Raw genomic sequence first — 23,488 nt, forward strand, 5'->3', positions numbered from 1 at the left:
ACAAGCTCCGTGTTGTCTTTGATTGCTCTGCCAAGTACCGGGGATCCAGCCTTAATGATCACTTGCTCCAAGGCCCAGATTTAATGAATAAGCTGACTGGTGTTCTTTTAAGATTCAGGAAACATCCCGTTGCCCTTATGTGCGATGTTGAAAAGATGTTCCACCAATTTCATGTGGAAGAAGCAGATCGAAACTATCTCTGCTTTCTCTGGTGGAAAAACGGAAACTTTGCTTTACAGCCACAAGAGTACCGCATGAAGGTCCATCTTTTTGGTGCAACCTCATCACCTGGATGCGCCAACTATGGTCTGAAACACCTCGCAAAGGAGAATGAGTGCATGTATCCTCTTGGCTCAAAATTCATCATGACAGACTTTTATGTAGATGACGGTGTCACCAGTGTAGCCAGCACAGAAGAAGCTGTCCAAGTAGCAAGAGAAGCTCGACAACTGTGTGCCTTAGGTGGTCTTAGACTACACAAGTTTATTTCAAATGACAGAGTTGTCCTGGATAGCATTCCAATTTCTGAACGAGCCATTGATGTAAAGGCACTTGACCTCAACTTTGATGACACACCCGTAGAAAGAGCTTTAGGGATCCACTGGCACATTGATTCTGACAGATTCAGATTCTCTATTGACCTCAAAGACCAGCCAGCAACACGCCGTGGCATACTATCCACAGTTGCATCACTGTATGATCCACTGGGCTTTATTGCTCCTTTCTTGCTCAGTGGAAAATTAGTGCTACAGGAAATGTGCAGAAAAGGAACAGGCTGGGATGACCCCCTTATTAAAGAATTGCAGCCAAGGTGGGAACATTGGAAAGCTGATCTTGAGAACTTGGAAAGGATCAACATACCCCGCTGCTATGTGCCTGCAAACTTTGGTAAGGTCATCAAAAGAGAACTTCATCACTTCTCTGATGCCAGCAACAGCGGATATGGCCAGTGTTCCTATTTGAGACTTACCAACGAAGAAGGAAACATCCATTGTGCACTTGTTGCAGGTAAATCTAGAGTTGCTCCCATTAAGGTTCAGACTATTCCCAGACTTGAACTCACAGCTGCTGTCGTCTCAGTTGCCATGAGCAATATGCTTAAACAGGAGCTGGAATATCTAGACATAGAAGAGCACTTCTGGACCGACTCCCAAGTGGTTTTGGGATACATTAACAATGAAGCACGCCGCTTTCACACGTTTGTAGCGAACAGAGTACAGAAGATACACCTCAGCACTACTTCTCAACAGTGGAGATATGTTCCCACCAATGAAAACCCTGCTGACCATGCGTCAAGAGGTTTAAATGCTGGTGAGATTCTTACATCCAATTGGTTGACAGGGCCAAAATTCTTGTGGAACAAGTATATACCTCCTGTTGCGGATATTGACACAGCACTAACAATTGGAGATCCTGAAGTAAGACAGGCTCAGACACTGAGTGCAGAAACAACAGAACTCAAGCATCAGTGCCTCTCAGACCGCTTGGCAAAGCTGTCTTCATTTTCTGGAGCTGTGCAAGCTGTGGCTCGCCTCGTCCGCCGAGCCAAAGGAGATAAGTCCAGAAATCACAGTACGGTAGCTGAACGACAAGATGCTGAACGCATCATCATTAAGGACTTGCAGAGAAACACCTATTCAGAGGAGATCAAGTTCTTGAGAAAGGGGGCCCAGCTGTCACCTCGTAGCAAGCTGTATCATCTTGATTCCTTCCTTGATCAAGAAGGAGTACTCAAGGTGGGAGGAAGACTTTGCGATGCGCTCCTACCCAGTTCAGTCAAACACCCAGTTGTCATTCCTAAAGATCACCGCATAACAAAGATGATAATCTCTCAATGTCATGAGAATGTCAAGCACCAAGGAAAAGGCCTCACAATAAATGAGATCAGATCACAAGGCTACTGGATTCCAGGAATGAGCAGAGCAGTAGCATCCCATGTGCATCACTGTGTGACATGTCGTAAGCTCAGGAGACCAACAGAAGAACAAAGAATGGCAGACCTCCCCTCAGAACGTACAAATCCATCCCCGCCATTTACATACTGCGGTATGGACTGCTTTGGTCCCTTTGCCACTAGACAGGGTCGGAAGGAACATAAAAGGTATGGCCTCATCTTCACATGTTTCAGCTCCAGAGCTATTCATATAGAAATGCTAAATGACATGTCTACAGATGCCTTCATCAATGGCCTGCGCTGTTTTGTTGCATTACGGGGAGCAGTGCGCCAAATCAAATGCGACCAAGGCACCAACTTTGTAGGAGCAAAGAATGAACTGAGAAATGCTCTAAAGGAAATTGACACTAATCGTCTGACAGTGTTCTTAGCTGAGAAGCAGTGTGACTTTGTCCTAAATGCACCCCATTCAAGTCATGCAGGTGGGGTATGGGAGAGACAAATCAGAACAGTGAGAAATGTTCTTCGCTCAACTCTCTCACAGTCCTCTGACAGACTGGACGATGCATCACTGCGGACATTCTTCTATGAAGCTATGGGGATTGTTAACAGTAGACCACTCTCAGTTGACAACTTAAACGACCCCAAGAGCCTTGCACCTCTCACCCCAAATAACCTGCTCACTATGAAATCCATTCCAGCACTACCACCTCCAGGCAGGTTCGTCAGAGAAGACATTTATGCAAGGAAAAGGTGGCGTCATGTTCAGTACCTCGCAGAGCAGTTTTGGAGTCGTTGGCGTAAGGAGTATCTATCCAACATTGCCACCAGGCAGCGCTGGCACACAGCAAAGAGAAACCTGCAAGTGGGAGATATTGTCATGGAAAAGGCTGAAGATCTGCCCAGAAATGAGTGGCGACTGGCCAGAGTCACAGAAACTACTACAGATAAAGACGGGCTTGTGAGACGAGTCAAGGTATGCCTTGGTGACCAGAATCTGGGGAAGGATGGTCGTCGACTCCACAAGCTGTCTGTCATTGAACGACCAGTACAGAAGCTGATCCTGTTGCTAGAGAGCATCTAGCTGCTTCTGAGAACAACCACGTGTATCCTTTTTATCATATTACTTAAATGCTAATACACATTCACCATAGTATGGACACTTTGTCCGTTTCTGAGTTAAAGGTAACATTTTTATTTGAAAATCATTCGTAATTTATAGTCCTTGACGTTATACAAATCACTCATGATTTGGTGGGAGTGTAAAGGACCATTAATTCTCCCTATCTCTGAAGTGGGCCGTCTCCTCTATCTCCAGCCATAGAGGGCAGTGTGGTCATGGAATACCTTACTAAAAGGGACTTTTACTAAACCTGAGCCAAATGTTAAACCTGAGCTAAAACTCTTTATTTGTTTGTTTTGGTTTATTAATGTTTTTCGCTGAATGCTTAAAGTTGACATTGTATTTTTATTGTTGTCTTACAAGAGTGTCAGTTACTTACCACACATGCTCTTATTTTGAAGTCCGGTGTGAAAGGAAGTTCAGCGGGCGCGCGCGCTGTGTGTATGTTGGCGCACTTTTCATATGACGCACCATTAAATGCTACCAGCGAGTGAAGCGAGACTAATTTACGGTTACAGAGTCAGACTGAATATAGCTTCACAAACGAGTTGATTTCTACCTCTTAGCTCCTGGCTGATGAAGGGCACAAGCTCTTACGGTGTTTTGGAAGGTGTTTTTGGAAAATAAATTCTTCTTTAACATCAGTTCTTGAGAGTGAAACGCATCTGTTCAGCCGGGAATGCTACAGTAAGAGCTTCACCCAGAAGATCAACAGCTTCACCTCATCTGGCCCCCTGTAAAGAAAATGGATGCTTCTGAAAATAACGACCCAGACCAGCAGGTGGACGCGCCTCATAACGGAATGGAAGAGGAGGAGCTTCACCGTTCTGGTCGACAACGCAACCCCACGGAGAAGATGCGTGCATATAAAAAGGAGGAGGCCCTGAAAAGGGAGAAAAGATTGATTCAACTATACGAACAATGGAAGGACTGTGCTCGCAACACAAGGGAAAAGCTTAAAACAGACGTTAGTGAGAGCCAACTGGTAGCACTTATTAATGCACTTGAGAAGGGAAGAGATGATGTCATGCACGTCTACCTAGAAATTAGAGATTACATCGCTCCTTCCAGTGACACAAGACGCAGAATTGATACTTGTGAAGCTGTGACGAAAGATATTTCAAAGATCATTTTTGACAGAATAGCAGGCCTTGAGGACTTTGATCAAGAAAATGTGAAACACAGCCTTCGTGAGTTACTCCATCACGATTATGCTTGCTCTGTCTATGGATCCACAGTCTCACGCACCACATCATCAAGGTCTACAGCTATGTCAATTGCAGCCAAGCGGGCAGACGCAGCAGCTGAGTTAGCAGCCAAAGAAGCAGAGTACTCAATTATACAAGAAATTGAAGCTCGAAAGTGTGAATTAGAAAAACTAAAGGCAGAGAAGGATCTAAAAGCAGCTAGAGCGAGACTGCAGGCCTATGATCAAGAAATGGCACAGGAAGCCAGCATTCATAATTCAGACACGAATACGAGGGAAAAGCAGGATGTAAGTATAACTGCACAGCAGCATGTGGTTCCATTTCCCATCCAATGTCCTACCAACATCACAGCAACAAGCCCTACTGACATCACCGCAACACCCTCACCTCCAAAATCTGATATATCGTATCTCGCTCAAGCTGTCCAAGATAGCATAGCCCTGAACAGGCTGCCAACAACAGAACCACCTGTGTTCAGTGGTGATCCTATCCAGTTCATCGAGTGGAAGGCTGCATTTGTGTCGCTCATTGGTGGAAAGGCCATTTCTTCTGCTGACAAGCTACATTATTTAAAAAGGTATGTCGCTGGGCCAGCTCGGAAGTCTCTTGATGGCATCTTCTATAGGAATGATGATGAGGCCTATAATGATGCATGGAACAAACTGAACCAACGGTATGGACAGCCATTTGTAATACAGAAGGCATTCAGAGAAAAACTAGCCAAATGGCCTAAGATTCAGCCCAAGGATTCTGAAGGTTTCAGAGAATTTTCAGATTTCTTAAATGCATGTCATCAAGCTATGCCTCATGTCAAGGGGCTTGAAATACTAAATGACTGCGATGAAAATCAGAAACTAGTACTCAAATTACCAGATTGGGCGGCAGCACGGTGGAACCGTCAGGTCACGCAGACACTGATTGAGACTCATGACTTTCCAAAGCTTATAGATTTTGTGAACTTCATGTCCATGGAAGCAGAGATTACTTGTAATCCAGTCACCTCCTTCAGCGCTCTTCGTGCCTCTGACCCCACTTCAGAAAAGTGGAACCTCAAGGACAGCAAAAGGAACAGAGCTAACGTCTTTCACATCCAAACAGCTACGGAAAACAAACAAAATGATGACAACAGACAAAGGTCACCTAAAGGTAGCTTCAAAATGTGTCTCTTCTGCAAAGACATCAAGCATATGATTCACAATTGTACTAAATTTGTGGCAAAGTCATTAGAAGAGAAACGGAAATATGTGAAGGAGAACAATCTCTGCTATGGTTGCATGAAACTAGGCCACAGTGCAAAAGACTGCCGTCACCGTCTACCCTGTGACACCTGCAATGGTAGACATCCAACTTGTCTACATGATGAAAACTACAGAAGGAAAGCAAACTCTGCACTAGCCTCAAACCAAGATGACACGGAGACAACTACTACTACGTCTCACAAAGTAGATAATGGTGAGTCATCCACCAATACTTCAATGATTGTGCCAGTGTGGGTATCAACTGAGAGAAATCCAGCTTCTGAAAAACTTGTTTATGCACTGCTTGACACCCAGAGTGACACTGTGTTTGTCGATCGAGAGCTAAGCAACCAGCTACAAGCTGACTCCTGTCCTGTGAGATTGAAGTTGACAACAATGACTGCAAAGGATGTTGTCATGCCGAGTGAAAGGGTGTCAGGTCTCAAAGTAAGAGGCTATAGCTCCCCCGTTGTCCTCAACCTGCCAACTGCTTATACTAAGGACTCCATTCCAGTGAACCGCACTCACATCCCTACTTGTGACACAGCACGACAGTGGAAGCATCTCTCTCCAATAGTGGACAAAAATTCCACCTCTGCAGGATTGTGAGGTTGGTCTCCTGATAGGCTACAGCTGTCCAAAGGCTTTGGCACCAAAACAGGTGATATTAGGTGGCGATGATGAACCCTATGCAGTCCATACAGACCTAGGTTGGAGCATTGTTGGTCGCTTGTCATCACACCATGAATCGCAAAGCTTCAACACCATCTGTCATAGAGTCAGCATTAAAGAGCTCCCCCCAGTGACTCCAGCGGATGTTATTAAGGTATTGGAGTCTGACTTCAAAGACGCTGGTGAAGATGATAAAACCGTCTCACAGGATGACATCCTCTTCTTAACCAAACTGCAGCAAGGCATAAGGAAGAACGACCACGGGCATTACGAGATGCCTCTCCCCTTCAAAGAGAGACCTCACCTCCTTAACAATAAGCAGCTTGCCATCGTAAGGCTCAATCATCTTAAAAGGAAATTACTGAAAGATGAACGGTACAAGCAACATTATGTAAGGTTTATGGAAGAGGTCATTGAGAGAGGTGATGCAGAAGAAGTGCATGATGAAGGAAAGGATGGAGAGAAGTGGTACATCCCTCACCATGGAGTGTATCACTCTAAGAAGCCAGACAAGCTCCGTGTTGTCTTTGATTGCTCTGCCAAGTACCGGGGATCCAGCCTTAATGATCACTTGCTCCAAGGCCCAGATTTAATGAATAAGCTGACTGGTGTTCTTTTAAGATTCAGGAAACATCCCGTTGCCCTTATGTGCGATGTTGAAAAGATGTTCCACCAATTTCATGTGGAAGAAGCAGATCGAAACTATCTCTGCTTTCTCTGGTGGAAAAACGGAAACTTTGCTTTACAGCCACAAGAGTACCGCATGAAGGTCCATCTTTTTGGTGCAACCTCATCACCTGGATGCGCCAACTATGGTCTGAAACACCTCGCAAAGGAGAATGAGTGCATGTATCCTCTTGGCTCAAAATTCATCATGACAGACTTTTATGTAGATGACGGTGTCACCAGTGTAGCCAGCACAGAAGAAGCTGTCCAAGTAGCAAGAGAAGCTCGACAACTGTGTGCCTTAGGTGGTCTTAGACTACACAAGTTTATTTCAAATGACAGAGTTGTCCTGGATAGCATTCCAATTTCTGAACGAGCCATTGATGTAAAGGCACTTGACCTCAACTTTGATGACACACCCGTAGAAAGAGCTTTAGGGATCCACTGGCACATTGATTCTGACAGATTCAGATTCTCTATTGACCTCAAAGACCAGCCAGCAACACGCCGTGGCATACTATCCACAGTTGCATCACTGTATGATCCACTGGGCTTTATTGCTCCTTTCTTGCTCAGTGGAAAATTAGTGCTACAGGAAATGTGCAGAAAAGGAACAGGCTGGGATGACCCCCTTATTAAAGAATTGCAGCCAAGGTGGGAACATTGGAAAGCTGATCTTGAGAACTTGGAAAGGATCAACATACCCCGCTGCTATGTGCCTGCAAACTTTGGTAAGGTCATCAAAAGAGAACTTCATCACTTCTCTGATGCCAGCAACAGCGGATATGGCCAGTGTTCCTATTTGAGACTTACCAACGAAGAAGGAAACATCCATTGTGCACTTGTTGCAGGTAAATCTAGAGTTGCTCCCATTAAGGTTCAGACTATTCCCAGACTTGAACTCACAGCTGCTGTCGTCTCAGTTGCCATGAGCAATATGCTTAAACAGGAGCTGGAATATCTAGACATAGAAGAGCACTTCTGGACCGACTCCCAAGTGGTTTTGGGATACATTAACAATGAAGCACGCCGCTTTCACACGTTTGTAGCGAACAGAGTACAGAAGATACACCTCAGCACTACTTCTCAACAGTGGAGATATGTTCCCACCAATGAAAACCCTGCTGACCATGCGTCAAGAGGTTTAAATGCTGGTGAGATTCTTACATCCAATTGGTTGACAGGGCCAAAATTCTTGTGGAACAAGTATATACCTCCTGTTGCGGATATTGACACAGCACTAACAATTGGAGATCCTGAAGTAAGACAGGCTCAGACACTGAGTGCAGAAACAACAGAACTCAAGCATCAGTGCCTCTCAGACCGCTTGGCAAAGCTGTCTTCATTTTCTGGAGCTGTGCAAGCTGTGGCTCGCCTCGTCCGCCGAGCCAAAGGAGATAAGTCCAGAAATCACAGTACGGTAGCTGAACGACAAGATGCTGAACGCATCATCATTAAGGACTTGCAGAGAAACACCTATTCAGAGGAGATCAAGTTCTTGAGAAAGGGGGCCCAGCTGTCACCTCGTAGCAAGCTGTATCATCTTGATTCCTTCCTTGATCAAGAAGGAGTACTCAAGGTGGGAGGAAGACTTTGCGATGCGCTCCTACCCAGTTCAGTCAAACACCCAGTTGTCATTCCTAAAGATCACCGCATAACAAAGATGATAATCTCTCAATGTCATGAGAATGTCAAGCACCAAGGAAAAGGCCTCACAATAAATGAGATCAGATCACAAGGCTACTGGATTCCAGGAATGAGCAGAGCAGTAGCATCCCATGTGCATCACTGTGTGACATGTCGTAAGCTCAGGAGACCAACAGAAGAACAAAGAATGGCAGACCTCCCCTCAGAACGTACAAATCCATCCCCGCCATTTACATACTGCGGTATGGACTGCTTTGGTCCCTTTGCCACTAGACAGGGTCGGAAGGAACATAAAAGGTATGGCCTCATCTTCACATGTTTCAGCTCCAGAGCTATTCATATAGAAATGCTAAATGACATGTCTACAGATGCCTTCATCAATGGCCTGCGCTGTTTTGTTGCATTACGGGGAGCAGTGCGCCAAATCAAATGCGACCAAGGCACCAACTTTGTAGGAGCAAAGAATGAACTGAGAAATGCTCTAAAGGAAATTGACACTAATCGTCTGACAGTGTTCTTAGCTGAGAAGCAGTGTGACTTTGTCCTAAATGCACCCCATTCAAGTCATGCAGGTGGGGTATGGGAGAGACAAATCAGAACAGTGAGAAATGTTCTTCGCTCAACTCTCTCACAGTCCTCTGACAGACTGGACGATGCATCACTGCGGACATTCTTCTATGAAGCTATGGGGATTGTTAACAGTAGACCACTCTCAGTTGACAACTTAAACGACCCCAAGAGCCTTGCACCTCTCACCCCAAATAACCTGCTCACTATGAAATCCATTCCAGCACTACCACCTCCAGGCAGGTTCGTCAGAGAAGACATTTATGCAAGGAAAAGGTGGCGTCATGTTCAGTACCTCGCAGAGCAGTTTTGGAGTCGTTGGCGTAAGGAGTATCTATCCAACATTGCCACCAGGCAGCGCTGGCACACAGCAAAGAGAAACCTGCAAGTGGGAGATATTGTCATGGAAAAGGCTGAAGATCTGCCCAGAAATGAGTGGCGACTGGCCAGAGTCACAGAAACTACTACAGATAAAGACGGGCTTGTGAGACGAGTCAAGGTATGCCTTGGTGACCAGAATCTGGGGAAGGATGGTCGTCGACTCCACAAGCTGTCTGTCATTGAACGACCAGTACAGAAGCTGATCCTGTTGCTAGAGAGCATCTAGCTGCTTCTGAGAACAACCACGTGTATCCTTTTTATCATATTACTTAAATGCTAATACACATTCACCATAGTATGGACACTTTGTCCGTTTCTGAGTTAAAGGTAACATTTTTATTTGAAAATCATTCGTAATTTATAGTCCTTGACGTTATACAAATCACTCATGATTTGGTGGGAGTGTAAAGGACCATTAATTCTCCCTATCTCTGAAGTGGGCCGTCTCCTCTATCTCCAGCCATAGAGGGCAGTGTGGTCATGGAATACCTTACTAAAAGGGACTTTTACTAAACCTGAGCCAAATGTTAAACCTGAGCTAAAACTCTTTATTTGTTTGTTTTGGTTTATTAATGTTTTTCGCTGAATGCTTAAAGTTGACATTGTATTTTTATTGTTGTCTTACAAGAGTGTCAGTTACTTACCACACATGCTCTTATTTTGAAGTCCGGTGTGAAAGGAAGTTCAGCGGGCGCGCGCGCTGTGTGTATGTTGGCGCACTTTTCATATGACGCACCATTAAATGCTACCAGCGAGTGAAGCGAGACTAATTTACGGTTACAGAGTCAGACTGAATATAGCTTCACAAACGAGTTGATTTCTACCTCTTAGCTCCTGGCTGATGAAGGGCACAAGCTCTTACGGTGTTTTGGAAGGTGTTTTTGGAAAATAAATTCTTCTTTAACATCAGTTCTTGAGAGTGAAACGCATCTGTTCAGCCGGGAATGCTACAACTGCCAAGTACCCGGGTCTTAAAGCAGACCGTAAAAATACAGTTGTTTTACATGTATTGGAGAGTTTTATGGAAATCTAAGCCACTAGAATGAATTGACTGAATGATTTTGGTTACTAAACTAAGGTTCTTGCCTTCACTTTCATATTTAAAATTCAAATAATTATTTCATTTCATTTAAAGTGCCCCTATTATAGTTTTCTGAATATTTCCTTTCATGCAGTGTGTAATATAGCTGTTTGTGAAAGTAAACATTCTACAAAGTTGTAAAGTCTAAAGTGCACAATAAATTAAGTTATTGTCTCCCAAAAGAAAGAATCGACTCTGAACCGCCAATACGAGTCGTTTGTGTTTCGAATCCTACTGTGTGATGGTTCTACGTCACTAGAAAAGACATTTGCATAATGCCCGCCTATGTTGTACGTTGTCCGCCCACGAACAACTTGACCAGCCCACAAAACGTCATTTTACTGACGACTGCTTCTCAAATCTCTGAGTTCAACGCGGGACTCACAAAACGCTTTCTCCTAAAAGATGGATCAGTGTATTTGGATTAACTTGCTCCTCAGAATCACAACCTGCAAGTATGATTAATTATTGTTGTATATATTTTCTACCTGGTGTTCAAAATACGTAGTTTTGTATTTTATATTGTGTAGGTCTCCGGCTAACCGGCTAACTCACATTATTACTGTCTTACTGAAATACTACTGCAAATCAGCTGTGGGCCACTATTACCTAAAACTGTGTTTATTAATGCAGATTGTCAGTCATTCTTGCTACTTTGAGTAAAGATAAAGGGTGGAGCAAGATTTGTTTTGCAAACTTAAATGTTAAATCAGTCATTCAAGTTAGTCCTGGGCTAATGTATGCGCCGTTATTGATACAGTTAATGCAGTTAAATTAGAAATATACACACACATCGATTTGTTGAATGATGTACACTTATTAATGCTGATAGTGAGGAATTACGATTGCAACATCTCATAATGTACCTCAAAATGAGTAGTGTATCACTGAGAAACGTCCTGCTCAAGTCGTCCTTGCAATGGAGGTTTGGGTTGAATAACTAGCTCTTCCAATGTTTTGTCATCGGACTCGGACTCTGATTGATATAGTAAAATCAGCGTCATCGTTACTGTCTTTACAATGTGTACAAGTGCTGGGGACCGAGGAAGCCTCCTGAGCTGAGGTTCAGTTATGGTAATGTGCCTTATGACACGCACTGTAAGCAGTAAACCAATCACAACAGATTGGGACATCTGGCCAATCAGAGCAGTATAAGCTCACGGAAAGGAGGGATTTAGAGTGACTCATTCATCCAACGAGTCGGTTGAGATTCAATGAACAATGCGGTGATGTGCACTGTATATTATGAGAAAATGAAAGTGTTTTTTGACCTTTGATGCATGTAAACCTGTTGTAGGAGACCTCCAAAACAAAATTTGGAAACTTTAAAATAGCATAATAAAGGCACTTGTATGTATGCATAAGTGTATGTAAATGTATATTCACTACTATTCAAAAGAAGGGGGTAAGATTTGTTCAATGTTTTTCAAGTCTCTTTTGCTCGCCAAGGCTGCATTTATTTAATTAAAACACAGTAAAAACAGTAATATTGTTAAATAGTATTACAATTTTAGTATATTTTAAAATCAAATGTATTCCTCTGATGGCTAGGCTGAATTTCAGCAGACATTACTACATGACATCATACTCTATGTAAGCTGAGGTGTTTTGTATCATGAACAATAAGATGGTAGTAGCAATAACTAAGGTGTAATGAGACCACTACTGACTGTCAGACATGCAGAGGAGCTTTCCTGCTATTACAGCCCATTGAATTTACCCTGGCAGCTCTGACTGGTGCTCAGCGGCAATTGCCTGAAGGTAACTAAAAGGACACACATATTTGACATCCCAGGTGTTTTATATGATGTTCACCGGGAGTGTCAAATTTGTGACAAAATTCTTAAAACCACAACCTGCGATACAAGTACAGTTTTTTCAAAGCAGTGTGGCAGTTAGTGATCCTAAAACAACTCATCATGTGTTCTTTGTTAACTTATAACTTGACTTGTTATCTTCAATGTATCAACGGCCTGAACCAAGGAGATGTTCCACCTGCTGAAATCAGTGTGAACATTAGACTTTCTGAAAAAAGAATCAATTTATTCCATTTATGGATGTGTTCATATTACAACTTCTCAATAAAGCACTCAATCAGCTGTAGTTACTGATAAGTACAATGTTGTAGAAGTGAATGTTCCAGTTAATACGACCAAATGTGCCAAAGCTATTTTTTTTTCATTCCATTACAGAGAACTGTGTAGATAATGAAGATAATAAAGCTGCTTCAACTGTGAGCTTCTTTCACTTTAGCTGTCAGAACACTTGAGCTTATTTAAAAGTAACAAGTTGGTCAAAACACTCTGTTAAATCAGAAATGAATCATTCAAATTAAACAGCAATAAAATGAGCAGGGCAATTTTGTGCTGTTTCTATAATGCATTGTTTTTGACCACTTCTTCCTTCCATCAACATGAACACACCCCTTCAGCACTTTAGGATTGTTTTTTAGTCCCAGAAGAGCAAAACAGAACTGCAGCAATTTTGAAAATCAGCACTTGTTTAAGCTGAGCATGAAGTTTCACCATTCTGAAAATAAAATGATGTGGCAGTGTTTTTGGAGTAAAATGACTCTCCTGACTGTTTACAAGTAATACTTCTGAGAATGACAAAACACATAAAATGAGGTTGCCACATAGTTGGCAAAACTTTACTTTCAAAATACTTTTTACGAAACGTGATTGCTCATTTTTTCTGATCAATTCAAAGTTTAATGCGTCCTTGCTAAATAAAAGTATTAATTTCTTCAGAATACATATTCATTTATTTATTATTTTTTAATATATATATATATATATATATATATATATATATATATTATAAAACACGAAATAATGTCCACATTATAATAAATGGTTATAACTGTGTTTTTTAAATGATAGTTTTTTATATTTTTATGTTTTTTTTTTATAAATATACATATTATATTGTGTGATCATTCTCATTCAATAAATGATGCATTTATTATTTTATAATTATTGCATTTTTTCCACTTTTTTATTTAATATACAGACTTTTTTGCATTGATAAGACCGTAAATAGACCCAAGGTGAATGGAGAGATAGCAAGGGAAAGGGATTGTGATATGTCTCAGACTTGACCAGGCTCATATAAAGCTCACAAATCTCACACACCATGCTAAACTGTTGCTCTGTGGACTCAAAAATATTAGTTCTAAAATAAATAATTTAAACAGGTGCGGGAAGGAGCTGAGTCAGACTGCCAATAGTTAACATGTAGTTGACAGATCCATGGACTTTTTTCCAACACTAGGTCAAAATTTAGATAAATGTATCTTCTTTATGTTTCTCACCATTTTTGATCACTATTTGGTCTTCACTAGATCATTTTAAATGGTCCCGATGTGTGACAAATTAAATTTGAAAAGTGCATATAATGTATTAAAAGGTCAAAAAAGCGAGAACTGCTGTTTAAAGTAGTCATTCTGATGATAAACTGTTTCGTTATTATCTGGAACGGCCACATAGATCTGAAACCACAGAATTACTAAGTTCCCCGAGTTCCCAGAAGACTATACAGAGCAACAAATGTAGAAGACAGAGTACATAAAAGACCTTTACAGCAGTTTTGAAAATGTCACAGTTTATATACAGAAACATGCTGAAGACAAAGACACCTACCTGGGTCTTCTTGTTTCCGAGGTGTTGTCTTTCTCTGTGAAATAAGAGAGGAGAGAGAATTTCATTAACAGATTCTATGCAATATGAACAAACTCAGCTATTATTATCTACTTTTAGCAACACGTACTACAGCAACATACTTCAGACTGCATTACACAATCATTTTCCTCTTCTTTCAAATATACATAGAGGAAGATCATGTTATATCACAGTCTGGAAATGGCATGCATTATATTTGAAGTTTACAGTATGGACAGTCAGTTTAGATTAAGATTAATGTCGGTTATCTCACCTGTGCTTTTTGAACAGCAACATCTGAGATCATAATGAGAGAGTAAAAGAAAACTGTAAAGGCAGCAAAAGGCTGTACATGTACAAATTACAATTCTGTGGCATTATATTGAATATTATAGACATCTCCAGCAAGCAAGTAATAACAATACTCTTAAACTGGAAATCAATGGACTCACTTTGTTTCAAAACTTACTGTAGTTGAATGAAATCCTTAATGTTATACGATTGGAGGGTATATGTTTTTTTTATTCGTTTATTTGTTGGTTTTTAAGCCAAACTCACTTAATTAATTTCAAACTGTGTGCCAGAACTTTCTGGATTTCCTCAGTTCTGCAAAATAGACCTTTATGTAAAGTTCTCTATGGCTATGCCTTTCTATGCATTTGTTATGTTCTTGTTTTATTTTATTTTTATTTAGCTACTCTTGTTATTGATTCTATATTCATACTCCTTGCTTTGTATATCATCTTAAAAACTTACTATAAAAATGTTTAACTATTAACTTGTCCACCATGTTTTTGGACGTGAGTGCAGTGGTCAAAATGTTTGTATAGAAAAATAAAGGAAAAGGGAAATGCAGCAGAATGCAAAAACATTGTCCCTTGAGGATGTGGTACATACCCGAATTCTGACCTTTTATTCTTATAGTAAGGGAATATTCTGTTGAGCGTACACGGGAAACCAGGTTGGAAGTTATTTAAGGAAGTGTGATTGAGTTTGTCGCTCTCTCTCTCTCTCTCTCTTTATCCTTTTTTGTCAAATATGTAATGCCAACATGGAGAAGCTCTTTACTGACCATTACCTGCCCTTCCACAGGCTCCTAGTCTTCCCAGACAGCCCTTATGAGCTCCGTTTCCACATTTAGTACAAAGATAGCCTTGGTTAAAAATTCCCCTGAAGAGCATGAGGATAGAAAAGGTCACAAGGGTCAATGCTGACTTTTATTGATTTACATACACATACCTTACATGACTATTACAGACCCCATTAAATCGAATTTTAGGCCATGCCATTTAGCTTCAATAGACCTTAGTTAGGGTAGCATCATATTCAATTTTTGACAGAAATAAAAAGAAGGCTTTGAGGAACAACTACAATTTGTTTAATGGATTATACTGTTGTTTAACAACTGCTGATGAAACATCTCTCTAAAAAAACGTTCAATAGACAAAAACTCCATAAACATGTTCGGCTATATATATAGCATCCACAAGAACCTACGTTAACTTTCTGTTCGTTATAAGCGAGTGCTGCTGTTTTGTCATCTACAATTTTAAATGCTCAAGCTCTTTAAAGCAGAATGGATTCTGATTGGCTGTCAATGTTTTTATGTCATCAGATGGAAAAAAATCAATCTGAAAGGGATTCTAAAGACATTGTTTCTCTCTACGATAATTTTGTAAATTATTGTTATTTACAGCTGGGGAAATAAGTATTGAACACGTCAACATTTTTCTCAGTAAATATATTTCCAAAGGTGCTACTGACATGAAATTTTCACCAGATGTTGGTAACAACCCAAGTAAGCCATACATACAAAAAACAAACAAAAATAAGTCATTGGAATTCCTCCACAAATCAATAGAGGCAATAAAAACTACATTTAAGGGGTCAACTTATGAGTTTTCTTGTTTTCCTTTTTATTTAGTGTGTTATGTAGCTGTTTGCCCATGTATAAGATCTGCAAAGTAACAAAGAATAAATCTTTGAGCTATCTAAAAGAGAAGGAAGATCCAGACCTAGCTAAAACGCCTCGATCTAATCATCACTTACCGACCTACGTCACTAGGTGGAAATATTTGCATAATGCCGCCCAAATGCTCAAAAGAAAGAAGGCGTGGCTTCAGTTGCCATTAGTGTTGTCGCCGCCATTTTGTGGAGAAGCTGCGTGTTTCTATGCGAAAGCAAAAGCAGCACTTTATTTGCCCTTCCGAAAGTGGACACAATTAGGACCAGTGGTTAAGATTTATATACAACAATGCTCCAGAACAGTACAACCCAAATGTTCGTGGGTGTGCAGCGCAGTTTCCTGATGTGAACCTGGGAGAGTACAAGACTGGCTGTGTTCCAGGCGGTTTGTCACGTTCAGCTGAACCACAGCTTGCGTACCGCAAATACATACGAGTATCCGGTCGATTGGATTGGTCATCTGCATTTTCAGAATCCGACTCAGGCTCAAACTGATATGATAAAACTGACAACATTATTAACTGACTTTGGAAGCTGAAGCTCCATTATGGTTAGGGGCGTTACATTTCCGATACCCGCTTGAGATGTTCGGCCAATCACAACGCACTGGATCAGCTGGCCAATGATAGCACACTACGCTTTTCGGAAGGAGGGGCTTTGTAGAAATCGACGTGTTTTAGAAAGTTGGGGCTACAATAATATACAGTATGTTAAGTTTTTTACATTAAACTTAATATTCTATTACACCAAATACACAAAATAATGATCTTCGAAAATAGCATCATGACCCCTTTAAGGCAATTCTAGGATAGCATTATGCGTGTGTCGTGTGTACTTAAAGCCTGTCAATCAAAATTAGAGCGTAACCCTCAGGCTGAATAACACCAAAAGTGTGTCTGCGTATTCAGCAATTAGAATATAAAGCTTACAAAATGTTTAATATAAACTAGCACTAAGACCCAGAATCTGCCCTACTGAAATTCATGGTCAGGAGCCGCTACTGCGAGGCATACCAAAACCTGTAGAACAGTGGCCCTCCGGGACCAAGTTTAGACACACCTGTCCCATTTGTCATTTTAGGTTTCAGAAGGGTGCTCGCTAGTGCCCCCTTTGCTGCCGATATGCGACTTCGATGCACACTTTTGCAGAGGCCACGTGCTTCGCAGCAAACTTCTACCCGACTGTCAAAGCGGCAATACATCACAAAAGTGTGGACTCGTGGGAAGATTTCGGGGTTCCATTTAGTATATGGCCTATCTCTCGCAGCCTTGTTTTCATCTGTGTCAAGTTTAATATGGCATCTACCCTAACTACCCCAAAACTATATTTTCGAAGATTTATACAGATTTACAATGTCACTGCACCGAAAGCACAGAAAAAAACTGTGCTCATCAAGCAATTTCATAAGGTCTTTATTTTAATGATTTGAGTGGTTAATACTGATTAACTTTCAACACACAATTTACAGCAGCCTCAGAAGTGTAATGACAGCTCACCTGAGAAGCATATGACAGGAGCTGCAGGTGGTGGCCATCTCGAAAGTGTGCATTCTGAAGAGGTGAGAGTTAAATGTGGCATTCTCAGGGCGAATATTAGATCTGAAATGGAAAATGGAAAATATGGAAAAACGATGGTGCAAAGTTGACTGATTGGAAAAATGACAAACTAACTGTGTGAGTTAAACTGCATGTTTAAGTGTTGTGGCCCGTGGAGGCAGGAACCAAAAACAGATTCTGGGCACGAATCAGAGCACTGGGGAATCTCTTTGCCCAAACAACTCTAAGATTGATTCTTGCATCAAGAGAGCGGTGTGCATGCAGCAGGTGTAATTTGTTGTTTGAATGCACCTTTCAGATCATTACGCAGTCAACCACATGTATACGTGTGCGTACAGAAACACATTTTTTAAAGGGTGACATAAATCAAGAGGGAGAGGAAACATTATTTCAGACTCTCTGCACAAGGCGTGGCGTATTCTTTTGAACATACACAAATTCCAAATCAGAACTTTCGTTAGTTTCCCCCCTCTTCTCTCACTATTCATTTCTTTCAGCGTAGCCCTTGTAAATACACTGTGCCATCAAATCTCAACAGCATCCCAGGTGCAGAATGTCACCATCTACTAGAGAGAAGTAAGCTGCTTGACATCAAATGGCATCGATAAAATCATGCTGGGTGCTATATTGAATAGAAGATGTGTGCAAACATTTTCTCTCTCTCTAACATAAAAAAGCAGATGTTTCCTATTTTCATGTGCACTATTCTATTTTGAATGCAGTTTGAAAGTATGAAAGATCACCCAACTGATTTAAAATTTTCCAATTTAAATAATTAGTAGTTGATTTAAATTTACAAATTGTCATTTACTCACTCTAAAAAAAAAAAACAGTTATCTTAAGTTGGATCTCAACAATTTGGTTAATAGCTCAATGGAGGGGAAGATTATCAGTGAATTACTTCAATTCATAATTTCATACCTTCCAGTACCTTTTGTGCTGTTTTTAAAGCTTGAAGACTCTGGTTCTTGTTTATTGAAATTGCACAGAGAAGAGCAAAACAAAACTTCTCCTTTTGCGTTCCACGGAACAAAGAAAGTTTGGGACAACTTGAGGGTGAGTAAATGTGACAGAACTGTGATTTTTGGGACCAAAGTTTCAAACTCACATAGCCATCTCAAACTGGTCCAGCCATTTCTTTTTCAGCTCTTTTGTCTTGAACAGGAACTCAAATCCAATCTGCCCCTGCTGGTGGGTGAGGAAGAACCCGTAGCACCACTGCCAGAGGACAAGACAGAGCAAAATAACTGCTTAAAAGATACAAATTAGACTTTTATGTAAAGACCTAGCTTTCAAATATGCATTTACATTAAGACTTTTTGTAATAAGTGGCACAAAAAGTTGATGTACTGGAAAATTAAAGGGTTGTGGTGTTTGGTTTAAAGCTGTGATGGAAGATTGCGGTGAGGCTTGGTGGGTGACGGGGGGAAAGGGCTCATTTTATTTTACACGGTAATAGACAGCCAGAGGCAACCTTGGGTGAGTGGACACATTCATCAGTGTGTATGTGAAAATGTGTATGTGTGTGTGCTGTGCATAAGTACATTTGTGGCGTAGCATTTATGCAGACCACATTCGCAGCATCCCATCCTTGCCTCTGTCCAGGCCAGTGTTGTAAAACTAAAACTATTAAATATTATTTGTAGTAACTGAAATAGAGCTGTAATAAATTAAAAGTATTAGATAAAAACGTAAATGAAATTTAGAAGAGTTGCCTTAGCAACTATCTGAAATAAGTTGAAATGACTAAAAGTGTATTGAAGCTAAATAGAAATTAAAATGAACAAAACACAAAAAAAAGAATACTAAAACTAAAATTAAATTAAAAACTATAAAAGTAAAAGTTAGTTCAAAATATTAATAAATACTATAATAGTATATCAATAGTATTAAAATAACACTGTTCAAGTCAGACAATTTCGCCAAGTATTTCTGGCAATAGTAACTCTTATCAACAGGTTAATAACAAACCTGACAGAATCCTTAACAAATAAAGAATATGAAAATGAGCAGCCAAAGTTTTACGTTAACTTACGAAATTAAATTAGCTTAATACAGTCAATACGTTTATCTAATTTAACATGAAAAGCATAATATTCTGTTCCGTGTGTTATCAAAAGACTGAAATATGAGGATGTGTTCAGTACACGTGAACAGAAAGAAAATCCATATTTTTCAATAAAAGGGGAAAAAAACCTTCTTATCAGCAAATTTATCTATAAATTAAACCCAGGTGAGGCTTTAAAAGTAGTAAAAGCAGTCTTTTTTTATTTAAATATAATTAAAGCCCTTGCAATAACTATTACAAGCTTTTCTTTCCTCCAAAAGTAAATGTGTTAATGTATAGATTATTTGAGCATTACATAAATGTGATAATGTTTATTAATGATGGTTATTATAAAGTTTTAGTACATGCTTAAAGATTTTTATGTGGCCATGTCTGTGTGTTTTGTGGTTGAAGGAATAAAATCCTTCAGTGTATTAAGTGTGTGTATGTGTCCTGAGGAGTGGCAGAAAGGCACTTCAAACAGAAAAGCCAGCAGGGCTTTGCTTGGCCAAGGTCTCCTTGAGACAGATTTCACCAGACCATCTGTTCAGAAGAAACCTTCCTTTTGGTGAAAGGCATAAAAGAGAAAAAAATATCACAAGTTTAAAGACACGTCCGCATTATTTTTACATCTGTACAACTATTGCTAAGCCCAAAAAGAACATCAGAAAACCAAAGGTAACCTGAGGTTGAGCTGTCTGCCTTCACAGACTGAAAAAAAAATCTAAGTACACAGTTCTGCAACCTCTATGTATACACAATTTAACATTGTACACAATGTACACAATGAAACCACTTCTGATTCACACGACATGGAATATTCTGCACAATGAACACAGACTTTAGACTGTTTACTGTCAAAAGCAACCAAGTCTTTCCACAGCAGTTGGTTCAGCATGCAGAATGTGACTTGAAACGCAGCAGCGATACATCACCATCCATCAACCCTCATAAAGAGCAGTAACATCTGTCTGCAACAGTATGCGATGGGCTCTCTAGCCTGATCTGTAACACTTACCATTACAGTCTAAGGGACAGCTTGATAATTTGGTGCTTTTTTTCAGCTTGAACAGGTCCAGCTGTTAAATTTTAGGCTGTTGAATGAGAGTTGACTCACAAAAACAGGCATAGTTTTCTAGTTGACAAATGTAAATGCGTGAGAAAAATCAAGCATAGCGTCAGTTCTGGCAGGTCACGTTCATAGACTGTAAGAAATATATGGACGTAATGTCTGTGACGTCACCTGTAGTTCCCTTTCGTTCGGGAACTCCTACGTCTCGTTGGAGGAGTTTCCAACGATTTGGGATCACGCTAGGGAGACCAACTGTCTTCGAGTGAAATAAAACGAGCCAATGAACATTGTCGCGGAGTCGGCCATTGTTCCCATGAGAGAACGTGGCATTCGCATTCTCAACTATCTCGACGACTGACTTATAATAGCTCACTCGCGAGACCTGTTGTGCGAACACAGGGATATGGTGCTTCACCATCTCAGTCGGTTGGGACTTCAGGTCAACTGGAACAAGAGCAAACTCTACCCCGTGCAGAGGATCTCTTATCTCGGTATGGAGCTGGACTCGGTCGGCCAGACTGCGCGTCTCATGGAGGAGCGCGTCCAGTCAGTGCTCAACTGCCTCAAGTCCTTTCAAGGCAGGTCAGCGGTCCCACTGAAACTTTTTCAGAGGCTCCTGGGGCATATGGCATCCGCAGCCGCGGTAACGCCGCTCGGCTTGCTGCATATGAGACCGTTTCAGCACTGGCTTCACGATCGAGTCCCGAGATGGGCGTGGCAGAGCGGCACGTTCCGGGTGAACGTCACCCCGCACTGTCGCCAAACCTTCAGTCCTTGGTCGGACCCTGCGTTTCTACGGGCCGGAGTGCCTCTAGTCCAGGTGTCCAGGCATGCTGTGGTCTTCACAGATGCCTCTGCCAATGGCTGGGGGGCCACGTACAACGGGCATGCAGTTTCGGGTCTGTGGGCGGGGCCCCAACTGCATTGGCACATCAACTGCCTAGAGTTGCAAGCAGTACGCCTAGCTTTGTGTCGCCTCAAGGGGTTTCTCAGGCACAAGCACGTACTGGTCCGTACAGACAGCACTGCGACCGTTGCGTACATCAATCATCAAGGTGGTCTATGCTCCCGTCGTATGTCGCGACTCGCCCGCCATCTCCTCTTTTGGAGTCAGAAGCATCTGAGGTCGCTTCGAGCCATTCATATCCCTGGTGTGCTCAATCGTGCGGCCAACAAGCTTTCACGACAGCCGCCACTTCCGGGAAAATGGCGACTCCATCCCCAGGTGGTCCAGCTGATATGGGGAATCTTTGGAGCCGCTCAGATAGATCTGTTTGCCTCTCCGGACACGACCCATTGCCAGTTGTTTTATTCCCTGACCGAAGGAACACTCAGCACGGATGCACTGGCGCACAGCTGGCCCCAGGGTCTTCGCAAATATGCGTTTCCCCCAGTGAGCCTTCTCACACAGACTCTGTGCAAAGTCAGGGAGGATGAGGAACAGGTCCTGCTAGTTGCACCGTATTGGCCCAACCGGACATGGTTTGCAGAACTCATGCTCCTCGCGACAGCCCCTCCTTGGCACATTCCTCTGAGGAAAGACCTTCTCTCTCAGAGACAGGGCACTCTATGGCACCCGCGTCCAGACCTCTGGAAACTTTATGTCTTGTCCCTGGACGGGACGTGGAGGTTCTAGGTGGCCTACCACAGGCTGTGGTAGACACCATCACTTCCGCTAGAGCCCCCTCTACGAGGCGCCTCTATGCGTTGAAGTGGAACCTATTCGTCGATTGGTGCTCTTCCAAGACCCCTGAACTTGCCCGATCAGTGTCGTGCTTTCCTTCCTGCAAGATGGGTTGGAGCGAAGGCTGTCTCCCTCCACCCTCAAAGTGTATGTAATAGCCACACATCACGATGCAGTAGAAGGTAAGTCCTTGGGAAAGCATGACCTGGTCCTCAGGTTCCTCAGGGGTGCTAGGAGAATCCTCCTCGTAATCAGCACCCCGTACCCTCTTGGGATCTGACTCTAGTGCTCAGAGCACTCCAGAATCCGCCTTTTGAGCCCTTGCATGCAGTCGATTTAAATATTCTGTCAATGAAGACAGCTCTCCTGCTCGCTTTGGCATCCATCAAGAGGGTAGGAGACCTGCAGGCATTTTCGGTCGACGAATCGTGCCTAGAGTTCGCGCCGGACTTCTCTCACGTTGTTCTGAGACCCTGGCCCGGATATGTGCCCAAGGTTCCTACCACTCCGTTTAGATATCAGGTAGTGAACCTGCAAGCGCTAACCCCGGAGGAGGCAGACCCAGCCCTGGCTTTGCTCTGTCCTGTTCGCGCTCTGCGCTGTTACATTGACAGGACTCAAAGCTTTAGGACCTCAGACCAGCTCCTGGAAGGCTGTCTCCAAGCAGAGGTTAGCCCACTGGCTAGTGGATGCTATCGTCCGGGCTTATGAGTCCCAGGACGTGCCTTGTCCACCTAGGTTGAGGGCACACTCTACTAGGAGTGTTGCCTCCTCCTGGGCTTTGGCTCAAGGCACCTCGCTGACAGATATTTGTAGAGCTGCGGGCTGGGCGACACCCAACACGTTCGCTAGGTTTTATAGCCTTCGTGTAGAACCTGTTTCCTCCTGTGTACTCGCTTCGGCAAGTAGCGCAAGGAATTAGGTTAGTGTCGGCTTGCTACGCCATTCTCGCCCCAGGGGCCAGATACGTGCGTTATTCTGCTCCGTTGGTTACCCAACAAACGGCTAACCTCCGTCTCCCCCTCCGG

General features: G+C 42.1%; 1 protein-coding gene across 1 annotated transcript in view; it reads right to left on the reverse strand.

Moving 5' to 3' along the window:
• Positions 1–23,488, reverse strand: part of vav3b (vav 3 guanine nucleotide exchange factor b) — a 71,882-nt gene that overhangs the window by 19,755 nt on the left and 28,639 nt on the right. Inside the window, exons 15-19 of the mRNA XM_081375160.1 lie at positions 18,766–18,875; positions 17,598–17,699; positions 15,215–15,306; positions 14,411–14,433; positions 14,119–14,152 (exon numbers count right to left, since the gene is read on the reverse strand). Of these exons, the coding sequence (XP_081231286.1) occupies positions 14,119–14,152; positions 14,411–14,433; positions 15,215–15,306; positions 17,598–17,699; positions 18,766–18,875 (361 nt within the window). The remainder of the gene's footprint in view (positions 1–14,118; positions 14,153–14,410; positions 14,434–15,214; positions 15,307–17,597; positions 17,700–18,765; positions 18,876–23,488) is intronic.

The sequence above is a fragment of the Scardinius erythrophthalmus genome (genome assembly GCF_964197995.2).
Source record: "Scardinius erythrophthalmus genome assembly, chromosome: 9".
Taxonomy (NCBI): domain Eukaryota; kingdom Metazoa; phylum Chordata; class Actinopteri; order Cypriniformes; family Leuciscidae; genus Scardinius; species Scardinius erythrophthalmus.